Source organism: Drosophila innubila, chromosome X, assembly GCF_004354385.1.
Source record: "Drosophila innubila isolate TH190305 chromosome X, UK_Dinn_1.0, whole genome shotgun sequence".
NCBI lineage: Eukaryota > Metazoa > Arthropoda > Insecta > Diptera > Drosophilidae > Drosophila > Drosophila innubila.
This window is the reverse complement of record NC_047626.1, coordinates 3,840,376-3,859,243: the sequence shown is the minus strand read 5'-3', so window position 1 is coordinate 3,859,243 and position 18,868 is coordinate 3,840,376. Positions and strand designations below refer to the sequence as shown.

At 33.1% G+C, this 18,868-nt stretch overlaps 1 protein-coding gene across 1 annotated transcript in view; it reads right to left on the bottom strand.

The window, feature by feature from the left end:
- Positions 1-18,868, bottom strand: part of LOC117793925 (voltage-dependent T-type calcium channel subunit alpha-1G) — a 151,510-nt gene that overhangs the window by 21,327 nt on the left and 111,315 nt on the right. The window contains exons 9-14 of the mRNA XM_034634377.1: positions 18,170-18,262; positions 13,763-14,004; positions 8,449-9,052; positions 6,353-6,649; positions 4,523-5,472; positions 3,383-3,592 (exon numbers count right to left, since the gene is read on the bottom strand). Coding sequence (XP_034490268.1) covers positions 3,383-3,592; positions 4,523-5,472; positions 6,353-6,649; positions 8,449-9,052; positions 13,763-14,004; positions 18,170-18,262 — 2,396 coding nt within the window. The remainder of the gene's footprint in view (positions 1-3,382; positions 3,593-4,522; positions 5,473-6,352; positions 6,650-8,448; positions 9,053-13,762; positions 14,005-18,169; positions 18,263-18,868) is intronic.

Genomic DNA, 18,868 nt, shown 5'->3' with positions numbered 1-18,868 from the left:
TATTTTTTTTTATAAATATTTATTTTGTATACTAACTACACAAATGTTTACGACTTTAGTTCAAGAACAGAGCAACTAATCTAACTAAACTGTTTTGTAAGTGTATTTTTATAGATTTTTTAAGGTAGTTGATATTTAGGTATTTAGTATTTGTTTGGTATTATATGGTATTTTATATATATTTGTTTTTTTGATGAAATCAAAAATATAAATCAAATATTTATAGCAAGTTTCAGATACATATATAAAGAGCATGTTTTTATATATATTATTTTGTAAATATAGTATATAGTAAGTACGTGTATTTATCAAAAACTGCAGCGACTGCAACTACACAATAAGCGTACGACTTTTGAGTACTTTTTAAATAGTATTTCATTTTTTCAATAAATTTATTTTGGTATTTTTCTAGTGTGCGTGTTGTTCACGTTGTTCTGATTATTGTCCTGATCGATCTGATAGTTCCTGATTTTGTGTTTAAACAAAATATATAGTGTGCTTGATTCTTTAGTGTTGGGTAATCGGTGTTGTATAATAGCAAAGGAAAAGCTTGTTGTGAGCTTTAAAGTTTGTGTTTAAGTAAAAATTTTGAGCATTCTTGTTTCTAGTGTTTGTGTGTGTATTGTTAAAATTGTGTGTTGGTAAACGCTAAAAAGCTAAGACACACATTTAGTTGATTTAATGAAGCTTTTGGCTAACTAACTAACTGTTGTAACTGTTGTTGTTGTTGTTGCGAATGTTGTCTGTGTGAAACTTAGAAAAACTAAATGAATTGAATAGTAAAAAAAAGTTTTTAGATGTATTGTAACGAGTGGCAAGGAACGAGTAGCGAGTAACGAGTGACGAGTAAAAAAAAGAGGTAAAAACCAAACGAATGAAAAAGATTGCAGCGACTTAAAGTCGGTGCTCCGATAGAGAAAGATAGAGAACCCGAAAGAGAACGAGAGATAGACAAAGTAGAAGAAAATCACTCAGTTATAATTACGTTACATGTGTACTTTATGTATTTGTTTTGAGTATTTTTTTTTTCCAGTGTTAAAAGTATTTGAATGCAAAGTAAGCGAGCGAGTCAAAGTGTACGACAACTTACGGCAGTAAGGGATTGTGTGATATAAAGAGGGAGAGAGCGAGAGAAATGAGGGAGCGAGAATAAGAAAAAGAGAGAGAGAGAGAGAGACTGGGGGAACAGGAGAGAAGTAGGAGTTAGACAATAGCAAAATAGCTGAAAGATCAAAGAGTAAATTGATTCAACTGGGCGTACGATTTGATTTGTAAAGCTCTAACTACGATTCTGAATTACGAGTACATTTAAGTTAAATTAGGGAGCGATAAAGAGAGCTAGAGAGAGAGAGAGACAGTTACAGAGACAGTGAGAAATTCTTACGCAATCGTTTACTCAAATGGTACACAGGATTATCGTGTAAGATCATTACAACAAGTACAGTTATTACCAGGGCAATATTATAATTATTAGAATTACTTTTTTCTTTGCTTGGTTTCTTATTCAGGGGCATTTGCTTGGTTTGCGGCGAGTATTTAGTGTTGTTTAACGCATAAGAAAATATTAAGAGAGAAAAAATGATGGTATGCCAGAGAGAGGAAGGTGAAACAGGGAAAAAAAAACAAGTCAGATGTTGATCTCTGCCTTAAGCTATTAGTAGTGATTCTTAAGTGTTGTAAAACGTTCGAGAAAATGTTTAAAAGTGACCAGCTGTGTGTCTCATGTGTGAGTAAAGAGAAAAATCAGAAGTAGATCTCTGCATATAAATAATGGAAGTGACAGGGGCGCGTGTTTAGTGTTGTAAAACGCATAAAAAAATAAAAGGTATGGTGAAAAACATAAAGAGAAGGGGAATAAGTGAAAAAGTGGACAGAAGAGAATATAGAGAGTTAAAAAAGAGCTGGGCTAATTGCTCAGTGTTGTAAAACGTCTGAATAGACAGCGTAAGAGGGGAGGAGTTAAAAAGTGACTTCTTTTATCTCATAAGTAGGAAAAAAGAGCTGAGGAGTAAATCTCTATATAGAGTTTAACGGGGCTTAGGGCTGGGTGAGTGTTTAGTGTTGTATAACGCCTATGACGTTTACAAATAAAAGTTTTAGATGGTCAGGTAAAATAGAATTCCCACTCTGTAATGTGAGGCAGAATTAGTTTCTCATAGAACTGAGAGTGAAAAAGAGAAGAATAGAGATTAGAAGCACATCTCTATATACACGGATACTCAGCATATTCCCATGTATAAAGATATGTGTGTCCATGTAAGTGTGTGTTGTATGTATGTTGTGTTATGAATAAGTAAGCGGGCGATCTGTTCTGTATTGTAGGTTATGTTTGTTCTTGTTCTTTACCTTTGTTTGGGGATCATATTTGGAGTATTTATTTATTAATTTTTTTTGTGATACTCTACTCTAAATATGAGAGCTCTAAGAGCTTAAAGCTGTTCCAATGTCTTAATTATTATTCGTCATAGTCGACCGCTCCCACACTTAAGTTGGTTTGTTAAGTGGTTTAGTGGGTCAGTGCTACACTTGGATGCCTTATGTGAATTTTTTTACTATTCCTAACTTTATAACTACACTCTATATCGTCAATTTGCGAAATTAAAAAAAAAATGTATATTATATACATAAGTTGGTGAAGTTTTTATCAATTGTTGGAAAACTGAAAGTCTAGAGAAATCATATTGAGAATATTTGACAAATAGGTATTAAGGTACATATCTATGATTTCTTAAAAAAATTAATTTGATGGAAACAGTCCATCTGAACTCAGCTCACAATGAAGCTTTCTTCATGAAATTTGGTACATATGCTGATTTTACTAGAAGAATTGGCATATATTAAAACTAAACGAATCGGAACACTAATTTTTTTAGTTGACCTGGGAATGATCTCACAAAAATGGAATGGTTGTTGATGTATTTATTGTTTCTTTAATATATTTTGATCAAGTAATAGTTAAAAAAAAAAATCAAATGTATTTTGCATTATAAAAACTGTGATAGAAAATTGTAAATGCTTTGTAGGAAATGTTTATCATATCTAAAATAAAAAATTTTCCTTTTTTTCTTTTCTTTTTTCACTTAATTTTCCTATTGAGCTTGACAGCAAATTAATCATTTGTTGTTCTTCTTCTTTCTTTCTTGTTATGGCAGATGACATCTTTGATTTTGAGATTAGTTCTTTGTAAATAGTTCGAGAAGTGTTTTCTGTACAATACACTTGACTCGAGACAATTATTGTTAGTAGGCATACACATACAAGTGCATGTATTTAGTATAGATGTTTGTTTATGTGTGTGTGTGTGAGTGTGTCTGTTTATATTTGTTCCTACAATTGTAGCTATTGCTTGAAATGTGTGAAATGTGGCAACAGTGGAACTCACCTGAATATGAATATAAAGAGAACGAGAAGGGAGAAGAAGACGGCAACATTGTCCATGGTGCGCAGCATGACAAATAATTGACGTCTCAGGTTTGGCATAAAACGGACGAGCTTAAGAATACGTAGAAGTCGGAAGGTGCGAAGCACGGATAAACCAGAGCCTCCACCTCCGGTGCCGTTGCCCGCAAACGTTTGACAGATCTCAATGGCACTAAGAAAAGAATATGGGATTAAAGTTAGCGATGCATGATGATTAGATCAGACTCTTTACTCCATTTTTTCACATATCATATTGAAAACACCGTTATTCGAATACCGTATTTCTAATCTAGTTTTTAATAATGTTTCTAATATCGTTTTTGGAGTATCTTTTTTCAATATCGTATTTCGAACACAGCTTTCGAATATCGTATTTCGAATATCGTTTTTTGAATATAGTTTTTAATAAAGTTTTCAATATCGTTTATCAAATATAGTTTTTAATAAAGTTTTCAATATCGTATTTGGAAAACAGTTTTCGAATATCGTATTTCGAATACCGTTTTTCGAATATAGTTTGTAATTAAGTGTTCAACCTCGTTTTTCGAATATAGTTTTAAATTAATTTTTCAATAACGTATTTGGAACACAGTTTTCGAATTTCGTAATTCAAATACCGTATTTCGAATATTGTTTTCTGAATATAGTTTTTAATAAAGTTTTCAATATCGTTTTTCGAATATTGTTTTTCATAAAGTTTTCGAAAATCGTTTTTCGAATATAGTTTTAAGTAAAGTTTTCAACATCGTTTTTGGAATATCGCTTATCAATATAGTTTTAAATAATGTTTTTTTAATATCGTATTTCGAACACAGTTTTCAAATAACGTATTTCGAATACCGTTTTTCGAATATAGTTTTTTATAAAGTTTTCAATATCGTTTTCCAAAATCGTTTTTCGAATACCGTATTTGAGTACCGTATTCGTATACCTTATTTCGAATATCGTTTTTCGAATATCGTAAAATTGATAAAAACAATTTTAATTTTTACAAAATAACTTTGAATGTAATGAATGTGTAATCAACGAACGAAACACTCAATTTGTGGCCAGGGAAAACGTATAGAATAGAGTTGTAGTGGATCTTATGACTAGAGATTACCTGAGTATAACAATAATGCCGTCGAAGACATTAAAACCATTGGCAATATATCGGAACGGTCCCTCGGCAACCACCTTGAGCAACATTTCGACAGCAAAAATGCCGGAGAAGACAACATTGCTGGTCTCCACAATAGCCGTGAGTTCCTCCGGCTGATTGTGATACTCGATGCCCATGGATAGCGTATTGATTAGGATGGCCAACAGGATGCCCTGCTGAAAGTATTTGTGCTCCACCAAACGCTTAATATAACGTCGAGTCCAGCTGCAGACGCGCATGAGGCAACGATAGACGGCGATGATGAGACGCAGTGCTGGCGATCGTGGACGCTGACGATCATCCAAGGGGGAGAGGGCATTCTGATAGAGATCGTAGCAGCAGGCATAATCCTCCATATAGTTGCCGGTGGGGGCGTGAGGGGCGTGGCTGCTGCGTGTGTTGCGATGCCCGTTGTTGTTGCGACTGTGACTGTTGTTGTTGTTGATATTGTGATGATGATGATGATCTTTGCGGCCACGTTGCAGCTGCTGGTGCTGCTGCTGTGCCTCACCATGTGGCAGGGGCAGTGACAATGGCAGTGGCACCGCCGCCGAAACAGCTGACAGTTCTAAGCTCATCGGTGGCACAGCTGTTGCTGTTGTTGTTGCTGCTGTTGCTGCTGCTGTTGTTGCTGTTGCTTCTGTGGCACTTGCAACCGCATTTGTTGTGGCATCAACGCCCCCCGCATCGGCTGTGGCTGTGGCACGCTTGAGCGCCTCCACGGTGTGCGGATCACAGCGAGCCAGCGATGAGTAAAACGATTCGAGTGTACTCTGACCCGTCGGCAATGCCGCTGAAAAGGCCACAGAGAATGCTAAAAGCTCTTGACAAGTCATCGCGTCGTGTATACCCAATTCAGAGCAATCTGCATACGGATTGGCAATCGTGCCAATTGTCTGCGGTAGATTCACCTGCAACACAATCAATTAGTCAAGCAATCAATCATTCAATCTCTCAGTCAATCGATAACAAATAACAACACTCGAGACGTGTCTGCTCGACTGCAAGATACCCTGCGCCCACGACCATATTACAAGCAATATTTTCACAGCAAAAAATTGATACACGTGTATTTTGCTATTTTATTTTTAAATATAGTTAAGCTCAATGTAGCTGGTATATTTTGTATTTACTTGTTCTAAACACCTTTTTCATACTAAGACTTAAGTTTTGATTGAGCGTCTCAATGATAGAGTGAACCGATTTAAACCAAATTTGGTCAGGATAAATAATACCAGCCCAAATGCATATTCTATCAGTTTGGTTCTGATATCTCAACAAACAAAAAACTTTTTCATACTAAAACTTCATTTTCGATGTATCGTTCCTATGGCAGCTATATGATATAGTGGACCGATTTGAACCAAATTTGGTCAGGATAAATAATACCAGCCCAAATGCATATTCTATCAGTTTGGTTCTGATATCTCAACAAACAAAAAACTTTTTCATACTAAAACTTCATTTTCGATGTATCGTTCCTATGACAGCTATATGATATAGTGGTCTGATCCAAAAATAAAAACAAACTGCCTATGGTATTCATGAACCTACATACCAAGTTTGAAGTCTCTAGCTTTTATGGTTTTTGAGATCAACGCGCTCCAACAGACGGACAGACAGACAGACAGACGTACAGACAGACAGACGGACATGGCGCTATAGACTCGACACAAAACTATTATACCCCGTTTTTTTATAAATCCATTTTCAATGAGCGCAGGGAATACAAAAAAGATGCACTCCAATTACGTGATTCGTGATTCGTGAATCGTGATTCAGTCAACTCACCTGCCAAATGCTGCCATCGCCAGCTTGTGTCATCTTCTCCGTTGAGTGAATGTTGTTCTTCTCCGAAATGTTGCCACTTGCAGCGCCTCCTGCAGCGCTGCCACTTGTTGTTATTGCTGCCACAGTTGTTGCTGCTGCTGTTGTTGTTGGCGTTGCAGCAACGTTGGTGGCAACTGTTGTCGACTCGCCATTTAATGCTGGCGGTGTGTGCAACAACACATACTCATTGAACATCACCGAGGGCCGTCGACTGGCCGAGGTGGGGGGACTGAGGAAGCCCGAAGTGCAGGGATGACTCTAAAGGATTCAGCGTGAAAATTGTATGCATTAGTTGAGGTATTTAATGTGTATTAATATTTCATTTCAGAAAGAATTCGAATTCGAATCGGGTCTATGTACAGTCGGGACGCAAGCTAAAGGCTTTCAAACTGAGAAGGGACTAAACATTTTATTAAATTGAAAGTCTGCTTTAAATATCGAATATAAATAAAAAATCTCTTAAAAAAATATTTTTTGAAATTTACTATTTAACTAATAATTAAAACCTTTAGTGCATGTGCCTAAGGTTGAGATATATTTAGAAAAGCTCGATTAGGATAGGAGAGTATGTTAATAAACTTTTTTTTTCTTAGAAAAATATGATTATTATTTTTATTTTTTAAATTATTTTACAATATTGGAATTGGAAAATTTTTCATTTGAAAACATTGATATACTAAAAAAATTTATTATCTCTATCTCTATCTATAATATAATATTCTACTTTTTTGTCTGGTTCTATATCTTAATTACTTTTGAACTATTTTGCTGTAACCCTCTATTTCATTAAATTTATCTTTCAAAATTGTTATTTAAATATGTTTATCATCCAGTCTAATAGTTGTTCACTGAAAAATCTATAAATTCCAATATATTTCACTGCTTAGTTATCAATTTCATTACCAAGAAAATATAACGTAGTTCAATTATTTACATATCAAATGAAATTAAACAAATATTGAAATATTTAATTGACATTTCAACAATGGGAAATTATAACAATACACTAAAGGCAACATGGGAACGTTTATAATACATATAGTTATGCCTTTGTTTTTCGCTTTTGTTTATTTCAATTGTGTCAATTGTCATTAATCGACTTGTTGTTTCATTGTTATTATGATTTATTTAATATTTTGTACAACAGGTAAAATAAAAGTATTATTTTATTGCCCGCGCAGAAAATGCAGCAAAATATTTTAAAGGAAAAGTATGCTACAAGAAATTTTTAAAGGTCTTCAAATTACAACTTTTTGTTGCATACTTTTTGCAACATTTTTTTATGACTACAAATTTTTGCTCAGGTTTCTTCGATTATCCGAAGCTGTCTCTATTTGTACACTCTTTTTGTAAGTAACAAATTATTTGATTTAAGGATTGGAAATATTGTGAGTTTTTAATGATATTGCAATACCTTGCCTAAATTTCCCAACTGCAGCTACAAGATGTGCAACGTTTATGACAAATATGAAAGATCATTATTAGCGATATTACATAGAGTATAGAATAGTTGGAGTTGGTATTATCGATTGATTGTTATCGTTATGGTCTGTTTGTGGAAATGCTTTTGCTGAATTTCTGGAATTTGGAATATCGTATATGCGTATATCGTAAATATTATGTCAAATATGGTGTAGCGCTTATAATCGTATGCGATTTATAGTTAAGTTGGAATATCGTAAATCGAATATCGTAAATCAAATATCGTAAATCGAATATCGTATTTAGAAAATCATACCAAAAATTGTTTCTAGAATTCTGTTGTTTATAGACAAATATCGTAAATCGAATATCGAAAATCGAATATCGTAAATCGAATATCGTATTTAGAAAATCATACCAAAAATTGTTTCTAGAATTCTGTTTATTATTGACATGAATTTGGTTCGTTGTGAGTATATTGTTTGTCGAATATCGTATATGTTAGAGTTTGAAATATTTTTTGTAAATCGAATTCTGTGCCCTAAGAGTTTTTCATTGGACAGTTTCAGAGATTTGAAATTGTTTGGTATATCGAATATCGTATTGTATTGAAAAGTTTGCCAGTTGATACTTACAATCAATTGCTCTGAGTCGATGACCTGTTGCGGCAACTTGAGCAGAATGGTCTTCTGCTCACCTGCCCCACCGTCCACCGGCTTCAGCTGCATGTTGTGACTGTGGTGGCCCACGGTGGGTTTCTTCAGCGATGAACTGCGTCGTGCCACACCGGAGCCACTGAGCTCGCCCAACGATTGCTCCGTGTTGTCCGACGATGAGAGTTGTCCCTGCACCACAGCAGCACCAACACCAGCAACACCAGCAACACCACCAGCAGCAACAGTTGGCGGTGGTTGTTGGTGGTGCTGGGCCATTGTGACACTTGCAGTGCTGCCATTGATGCCATTGACAAGGGCAACGGTTGTGTGATTGTGATTGTGATTGTTGTTGTTGTTGTTGCCATTGTTGCTGCTGTTGTTGTTGCTATTGTTGTTGTTGTTGTTGTTATTGTTATTGGAGTTGAGCGGCACCATAACGGTAATCATCTGATCCTGTATGCTGGACGGCTTGCGATTACTGTACTTGGGACAATTGGGATGATGGCATTTGATCCGCGACGGTGAAAATGTCAAATTATCGGCATTGGGCAGCAAACCCTCTCGACGCTGTTGTCTCTGATACCTGTGGGAATAACGAGGGGAGGACGAGGAGCACCGACGAAGAGCGCAGCAAACAGGGAGACAGGACAAAGGGCAAAATAATATTTGATTAGTGTATTGTTTCAGGCAGTACATTACACACACTCACACACACACACACACTTCTATATTTATATATATATTCATGTACACAAAACATTGTATTATCTGTATAGAGGAACAGGAGCAGAGTGTGATTTTAAGATGCTGCTGTACACAAGGGCGTACACAGGATGAACATTTGGTGGAGCAACCATTTTATTATAATATTGTCAAAAAAAATTATTTAAAAAATATTATTATATCTTTGAACTTAGGGGAGACGGCAAACATTTTATTATAATATTGTTAAAAAAAATTATTTAAAAAATATTATTATATCTTTAACTTAGGGGAAACGGCAAAATTTTTTATTATAATAGTATGTATTTAGTTCCTTTTAATAAATACGATTAGTAATAAAAATCGCTACTTTTTATTTGAAAAATATTATTATATTTTATTTAGTGCCTATTTTTTCATACGACTTGTAATAAAAATCGCTACTTTTTATTTGAAAAATATTATATAATTTTGAAATCATCGCGGAACGGCAAATATTTTTTTTATAATTGTAAACATTTAGTTACTATTTTTGTAATTATTTTTTTCAAATTATGTTATTAATTTATTAATAACATTTTTTTTTTTTCAAAAAAATGCATGGTTTTTGAAACCAAATTAAATAAAATGCTGCTCTTTGCTTCTGATTAGTTTTGCGTTATTCAAAAAATCAATCATATTTTGTTTTCGTCGTTTAAATTTTTTTTTTGAATTTTAAATAAATCTTAATTATTTTTTATACTCATTATATTTAAAAATTCTTGCCTTGATTATACTAGGTAAAAACTAAAAATTTATTGGCTACCAAAACCTATAGTATAGTTTTTTTTTTTGTATTTTTTAATATCTTTTAATTTCGATTTTTGATTTTTAGCGTTTTTCATAAGTGAGTTTGCACATTTCATAGTTGCTCAAGAATGTCGAACCAGATTTTGAAAAGCTCTAAAATTTTAGAAATCGATGGATTATATCTTTAAGTCATTCATTAACTGTTTTAAATTTACACCTATAGTTTTACAGCTATTAAATTTTTGGACCAAGCAAATTTTGATTTATTTTTCGAACTACTTTTTTTTTCTTTAAAACTCTAGGAAAACACGGCATAAATAATAAAAAAACTTCTTTTTTCCCTTATATACATATTATTAATCGAATTATTAATCATGAATATTTCAACTTTATGTATAAATTGAATTTGATATTTTTTTAACTTTGGATACCATTTTAAAGCACAGATTTTTATATATTTCGCCGGAAATAAAGTACTTTATGAATTTTTTTTATTTTGAAGTTGAGGGGGCAGCTTCCCCTTGCCCCCACACTCGTGTACGCCCTTGACTGTGTGTGTGGGTGCATTTGGGGACATCGTGTCTCTTTGGTGTGATTACTGTGTGCTGTGCGTGCGTGTGCTAGTGTGTGTGCGTGTGTGTGTGTGTGTGTGTGTGTGTGCTTAACAATTAGACAACAATTACATAATTCAATCAAATGAACAACGCAAATAAGCAAAAACAACGACAACAACCACACACAGCACAAAAACGAGCCTCACAACAAGACGAATTCAAATTAAAATAATTAACACATTTCTCAGCATTTCATATAGCTGATAGAGGCAGTGGCAGTGGGGGTGGGGGGAGTGTGGGTCGAGTAGAGGGTTGGGGGGGTATACATGACAGGATAATAAGCACTGAGCTACAAATATTAATTATGCATTTCTGTGTTGTGTTGTAAACGAGCTGAGGCTCATTCCAGACCAGACGACAGGCTTAAAACTTTCCCGACAAAGCAAACGCTAATGACACTGGCTTAAAGTGACATTTCAACATGAGATTCAATAAATCAAAAATTAATTACAATTATAATAATAACAAAATTCAGCTTTAAACAGCAGCAGTTAACAGTGTTGTGCAAGTTTTAAGTTTATACAACACTGACTTCATTAAAGCAAAGCAATTTTTATGGTAATGTGCTTTTAATAAGCTTTCTCATTTGTTAACTTCCTTATATCCTCTTTGTCTTGGTTGTAGGCCATTAGATAATTAATACACTGAAAGCTAAATGTCTGACATTAGAGCTTTGAAAGCACATTAGAGTCGTAAAGCTTTAGCTGAGTGTCTTTGAGTATAAATGATAAACGAAAAGCTGTAAAGTGTGATCAAATTGATCAAAAGCTTTGAAAGCACATTTACAAAGCGCAATGAAAGTCATATAAAAAAATCTCTGAAAGCTTCCGGAAATTAAATTGCTTGAATTTAGTATATGAATTGATATTTAAAGCTTAACAGATAATTAAATTAATTTTGAAAGCACATTAAAGCTTTTAGTGGCATATTTTAAGTTTACTTTCTGACAAAAATTATTTTGAATGTTATTAAAAGCTTTCAGTTAAATTTATTGCAACTGTTTATCATATTGGAAGCACATTAAAGCTTTTTTAAATTACAGCTGTACACATAAAATTAATTATAGTGAATATTATTTTGTAGTTGAATATATATTTTGTATTAATCTGTATGTGAAAATGCCACTTGTGTGTAGAATTTGAATGTTCACTCCCTTCAAACGAGATACATGCTTCAATTGATTGAATTTCTAACTATTTCAACTTAACTTTTCTTCTCAGAACTAACACTCTGAAATTCTATTAAGTTAACTATCCTAACGAGTCTATAACTAAAGTTTTTTCTAACTTTCCTAGACTCCAGTTACCTGTTCAAAATGGCATTCGTATTCGCATTCATATTCACATCGATATTCATGACTAAGCAACTATGACTAAACTATATGTATATGCAATGTTACATGTATTGTTGTTGCATATTGTTTTACAGCAACAACAACAACAATACACAATAACAACACACAATACACGACCAGATGCAAGTGCAAATAATTAAAAAGCAAAAGCCATAAAAAATGCAAACCCAAAAGTTGACAACTGTAAACGAAAAACTAAAATAGAAAATAAAAAATAAAAAAAAAACAGGAAAAGTAAAGCAAAAAAAAAAAACACGAACGCGGAACGTGAGAAGCGAACGCATGTTAAATGAATTTTTAATAAATCAAACAGGGAAATAAAGAGTTAAACCCTTAACCAGTTAGAGGACGAAGGAAATGCAAAAAAAAAAAATGGGGAAATAAACGTGCCACAAAATGTGGCAGGCTCTGCGATTAAACGGGACTTAAACAATCCTTCAATGGATAAAGTTACGTAATCCAATTCGATTAAATTTTAGTACATTTAAAGTTTAAAATCATTTGCGGATCAGTTAATATAATAATCTTCTTCGTAAAATCTATATAAAATTTTCCTTATTGATGTTTTAGACTTAAAAAATATTGAGCAGCTTAGGAACTCGATTTTCTGAAAACCTTGCAGTTGAGATTTAAAGGAAAAGACCTTAAAACGCACATTGAGAGAAAAAATTTCTTTTGTATACCAAAAATAATCGATTGAAATTAAGTTGTGGAAATTATGTTTTATAGAACTTTGTTAAAACTTTTTATGTACAAAATTGTGAATTTTTTCTTGAACTAAAAAAAAATTTCCTTTAAGATCTTTCATACAATAGCTAAAGAGTCAAATTTAAAGACTACAAAGGCAGGACAATAGATATAAGAGTACAATTCATTTGTGTTAAGGTTTTCCAAAAAACAGACAGTAAATTTAGTATAAGAAACTAAAGAAATTCCAGTTAATCAAAGATCTGAGTACTGTATTCTGAATACCAGATAAGCTCATCATATAGATTTTGAAACAAACACCTGTCAAAATCTTTATTTAACTTTAGGAATAGAACTGTTCATAATTTAAACGACCATGGATGAAAACTTGAGCAACATATTATTAAGTAGATAGGCAAAACTTCCATATAAAGGTTTCCAAAAGTCATACAGAATAATATAATAGAATGCTGGAAAGTTCTTCTTAAATTTCTTCAATACTGCCAGCACAATAGACCAAATATTAATAAATTCAAGTAAATCTCTTGAAAGAACTTCAAAGGACTTTTTTAGAAACACTTTGCCATCTTTCAAGTGCTGTTGTGGCTCAAATACTTGAATAAAGCAGATGAAACTTCAGATGCGTCAACTTGAATAATAAATCTAAGAAGAAAACAAATTTGTTTGCGTCGTAGATGCAAAATTCTTTAGTAATCAAGAGTTAAGTAAAACCACGTGCCAGTCAAGAACTAAGGTAAAGTTTGTTTGTTTGCTAATATAAAGTCAGAATCGATTAGAGTTTCTCGCAGAGCAAGTGATTTTTAAGGGCAATTTTGAGTACGAAGGATTAGTGCGTGGATTAGTCCATAAAATTTGATGTGTTAAAGACCGTTGCGACGGTGGCGCCACCTGCTGTGGCAAGCCAGTTAAAGCTCGTCTTTTTGTGGCAGTAGCAGTTGCAGTGGATGTTAAGATGTTAAGGATGTTAAGTAACATACTTAATGTACATTTGAAAGGAAGGGACTTTTTTTTTTGTACACTTTGTGTGCGAAAAAAAAAAACAAGAGAGACGAGACGAGACGAGAGAAACGAGTAAACGGTAAACATAAAACGTAATTGAATGAAATCAAAAGGACAAGCAGCATACTTATATAATCTGTACTTCTTTAACATTCGTCTCTTGAAGCGTCGCCACAGATGGGCGATGTATTTGACAATCTCCGCATAACAAGTTGCCGGCTCCGAGTTGTTCGTACTGCTCGCCAATGTCGAGGTGGATGTATAACGTGCTCTCTCCTGACGCATCCGTTCCATTTCACGTTTCTTTGTCTCCGAGAATTGGGTGGCAATGACGACCAGGCACAGGTTGATCATGAAGAACGAGCCAATCTGTAAATGTGTGCAAACAAGAACAAAGAAAACTTTTAGTATACTTTTCTGTGGCAATGTGGAAATATTAAAATGGAGTGTGCTCGACTATGAGAGCCCATAATACACAAGTACATAAACTGAAGTATATTTTATTTTTTTAAATCCATTTCACATTTTGCAAAATAGTTTCTTAAAAGACTTTTGAGTCTATTATCCTAACATGACGAAATTTTTAGGACGGACAACATATACATTTATAAAACAAAGCTCATGTTTTTAAAATTTCAAAAGTTTCAAACTCTCATAACTTTGTCAAAACTGAACCAATTTCTTTTCTGAAAGTCAATTTCATCTTTATTTGATCTCCAATTTGATCCTGCATTAAAATTGTATCATATAATTTTTTGGCATAACTGTCCATTTTTTCATGGTTTTGATCAATGTCGATTTTACCAAAAACTTCAAACTGTCACAACTTTGTCAAATCTTAACCGATTTTCTTGCAGAATTGAATTTTATCATTATTTGGGCTCTTATTAATTTGTGCATCAAAATTTAAATTATTTTTTTAGCTGCCATAACTTTGTCAAATCTGAACCGATTTCTGTGCGATATGTCAACTTGATCATTATTTGACCTCTAATTTGATTCTGCATCAAAATTAAAATTTTTTTTTTTCAAACTGCCATAACTTTGTCAAATCTGAACCGATTTCTGTGCGATAAGTCAATTTGATCATTATTTGACCTCTAATTTGATTCTGCATCAAAACTAAAATTTTTTTTTTTCAAACTGCCATAACTTTGTCAAATCTGAACCGATTTCTGTGCGATATGTCAATTTGATTATTTTTTGACCTCTAAATTGATTCTACATCAAATAATAATAATATTTTGCCTTCACTTCCACACTTAATTTGATCACTTTTAGATACTTTGGCCAATTTTCCTACTGCTACTTAAATTCATTTAACTCATCTTTTGATTATCTCAAAAAACCCTTTGTAATTTTGAAGTACAGGGTCGAAAAAAGTTTTCGCATTGCCGTTGCAAAGTTACGTTGCAATTGGCGTTAACGCAAAATGGCAAAATGACAAGTAGAGGCAGCTGCGATGCTAGCAACAGGCAACAGGCAACGTGCAACGCGCCACATGCAACGTGCAACAATCTTGAATTAGTCCAAGTCTCAGCTTGTGGCACAGTTGAGCAAACTTTCGATTTGTTGTCGTTGCATTCAATGGATTTTGCTGCAAATTAGCTTGCTCAACTTTGATCTCTTTCACTCTATATACCTCTCTCTCTCTCCCACTCTCTCTGTCTGCGTCTTGCTTTGTGTGTGGCATCCATTAGCTGCTGTTGCATTTTAATAGCTTTCTGGCAAAACAAATTTGCCAACTTTAAATTGAAAACATATTTCAACAACAAGTACAACAACTGCAAATGTGAAAAATGTTTCTAATTTCGTATTTGTGTGCGCCAAGCACAAAATACTTGTACAGCAAACATAAATATGCAATTTCCTTAGCCAAATTTCAATACAGCAAATACAGCACACATTCAGTGTCAGGGACAAGGAAGTATTAAGGAGACAGCGGGGAAGAGAGAGAGAGAGGGAGAGAGAGGAGAGTGAGAAGAGCAGACTGCAAGCAATTTGCATATCAAAAGTTGTTCTCGCTCTTCATTCGTTGTTGTTTCGCAATAGCTAAAATCATTTTGCACATCAAATAAGCAGCAAAAGAACAAAAAAGTAAGAGAGGGATAGAGAATTAGAGAGAGAGAGAGAGAGAAAGTGAGAGAGAGTGGGAGGAACAATAGAATGTGTAAGAGAACTAGCCACATGTGAGCCAAAACTTCAAAAATAAATTTTAGATTGTAGACACATGGACGAATGCGAGTGTATTCAAATGCACTGACAAAAATACTCTTGCTTAAATATTTTATTAATCAATACAAAAAACTTAAAAGATGAATAAAAAAATTCCAAAATTAATGGTTCTACAATAAAAATGTTACTCTATACAAATATATTTTTTGTTTATTATATAATTTTCTATGTTGCAGTCTATTGAAAATTCTTTCGCTAAATAACCTACAAATGTGCTTTTATTTGCTCACACTTTAAGAAAACATAGAAATCCTTTGACAAAATTAAGAAAATTTCTCAATATTATCTGTCAAACAGTCGAAGTTACAATCAGTCAACAGTCGGTTCGAAAGGGCTAAAAACTTTTGGTATAAACTTAAGATTTTTGCCAACAAACCAAAAATTTTTGTCCACAAAATGTTTTAAGAAACTTAATTTATTTAAACAGTGTGAAAACGAGGTTAGACTAATTAGTTGCTGGCTTATAAAGACACATATAACCATAATAAAAACTAAGAAAAATAACTTAAAATTTGCATTTTTTTTTAAATGGAAAATAAATTATTACTATTATCTTTTTTTAAAATAACAATTGAAAAATAATTTTTATTTTTTATGTTAATCTTAAAAAAAAAATATGTGTTGTAATATGATTTTTAAATATTTATTGAAATTTAATAATTATTCAACATAAAGTTTTTTGATCGGAAATTTATTGAAATTTAATATATATTCAAAATATAGTTTTTTGATCGAAAATTTATTGAAATTTAATATATATTCAAAATATAGTTTTTTGATCGAAAAATAGAATTTATATTAATTTTTCAATCTTTTTATAAATATCAACATATAATATTTTTTTTATAATTTTAATTTGAAAAAGTTTAACTTTTCATAATATTTTACACTGACAAAAAAAGTGTCAAAGTGGTTCACTAAAAATGTTGCCAAAAACTAAACAGTGTGAAGGACTTATCTATCTAACAAAAATTAAGATTTCATAACAAAGTGAACTTTTCATGCTAAGGTCAAGGACTTTTTAAGCCACCCTCGTATGTGCTGGTGTGTCAGTGTGTGTGTGTGAGTGTGTGTGTGTGTGTCAGTGAGTCTGTGTCTCTGTTTGCGTATAAGCCTTTTAATTAGTCCAAGGACAGCACCTTGAGAGTGCCAGAGACACACACAGCTGAGCAGCAGCTTGAGATTGCAACATGTTGCATGGTCAGTGCAGACAGTCAACATGCCAGTTTTCAATGAACAAACTTTTGTGGCATGATGCTGAGGCTTTTGAGAAGGGCAGAATCTGTTCCGTTGTGTGTGATTACAGTTGAAAAAGTAATTTACTTATTTACATTGGCAAATTGCTGCAGCATGCATCCGAACTTGCCTCAAACCGCTCAAGTAAATAAAACAAAGAAAGCAAAGTGCTATGTGAACTTTTGGCATCGGTTAAGACGAAATTCTTATACGGACTTAATCAAATTTGCATTTAAATTCAGTCGTAGAAATTATATTGTAAAATAAAAGAACGTAGGTATTTTTAAAGATAATTATTTGCTTATAAGCAAGCTATAGTAAAAATATATATTTTTAAATTTAAAATATACAATAATTTCTGATTTAAATACAGTCCTAAATAAATTTGCATTTAAATTAAGTAGTAGAAATTATGCTGTAAAATGAAAAAAACATTAAGTTTGTTTCGGAGATGATAATTTGTTTATCTATATTGTTACTACAACAGCAATGGTTCACTTAATAGAAGAAAATATTTTTGATAGTATATTTAAAAAAACGAAATTGATTTATTCGCAAAATTTTGGCGACAAAAAAAATTGTATCTACATTGATTGAGAACTGATTGAGGATAGAAAGAAAACCATGACTTTGTATACGTAACGTATACGTAATATCCTCTCGAAAAGTAATATAAAAATAGTGCTGCATGAAATAAATCGATAAAATCGATAATTATATATAATAAATAAAACATTGTTGTCAGAACTCTTTTTTTTATTCGTTTTTAGGCAGTCTACAATTTTGTTTAAATGAAAACAAAACACTTAAATCATAAATGAAGCACTTTTTAATTTTATTTTTCACTCTTTTCTGTGTAAGTAATTAAATTTATTGTATTAATAATGCCGTTATCAATTAAAGACTCAGTACAAAACTTTTGGCATATTTTATATCATATTTTCAATAAGCAGCAGATTGTAGAGCACTTGCAAAAACCACAGCAATTTACAAGGAATGCTCAATTGAGCTAGCATATTAACTGTTTGAATTATGAGGAAACTTGTGTATTTTCCGCACTCACCACAATCAGCAGCACAAAGTAGATCCAATCCCAAAAACTGTGCGCGTCCTGCACGTAATACATAATGTCCGTCCAGCCCTCCAGCGAGATGACCTGCGAAAATAAAAGCAAATAGTCAAAAAAAAAAGAAAAGGTAATCAAAATCAGTTTTAGCTGTGTAATTAGCCGAGCGAATCAGGCATAAAGGTCAACAGTACACGTACACGTATATCGTACCACGTCACGTATGCGTAATATTTTGCTTTGTCCAGCCAGAGTCATAACTGTGTCTGTCTGTTCTGTCTGTGTCGCAGCTGGTTTAATGCGTATTTGATTTGTGTTTAATTGCGTAGCCTTTGACCTGCCACGCCCCCTTTGTGCAACGCCCCGAGAAGCCAACATAAATGGTCATATCAAAATCAGAAATCAAAGACGACCACAATATGCCGACAGTTACAAGTGCGGAAGATGGAGACAGGGAAAGACAGCAAGACAGCGAATGAGAGTGAGTGAGATATATAGATATAGTGTGTGAGAGAGAGAGAGGGAGAAATACTCGTATGTATTTCAATTGAAATTTGCGTCTCTATCTCTGCATCTGTAATTAAACTATGCTTCTATCTGTATCTATTACACAATCTCTATCTTCGTCTGTCTGTGTGATTATATTTGTATGGGTACGATGTTGTAAATTAATTACTTCATCTGTTTTTAAATCAA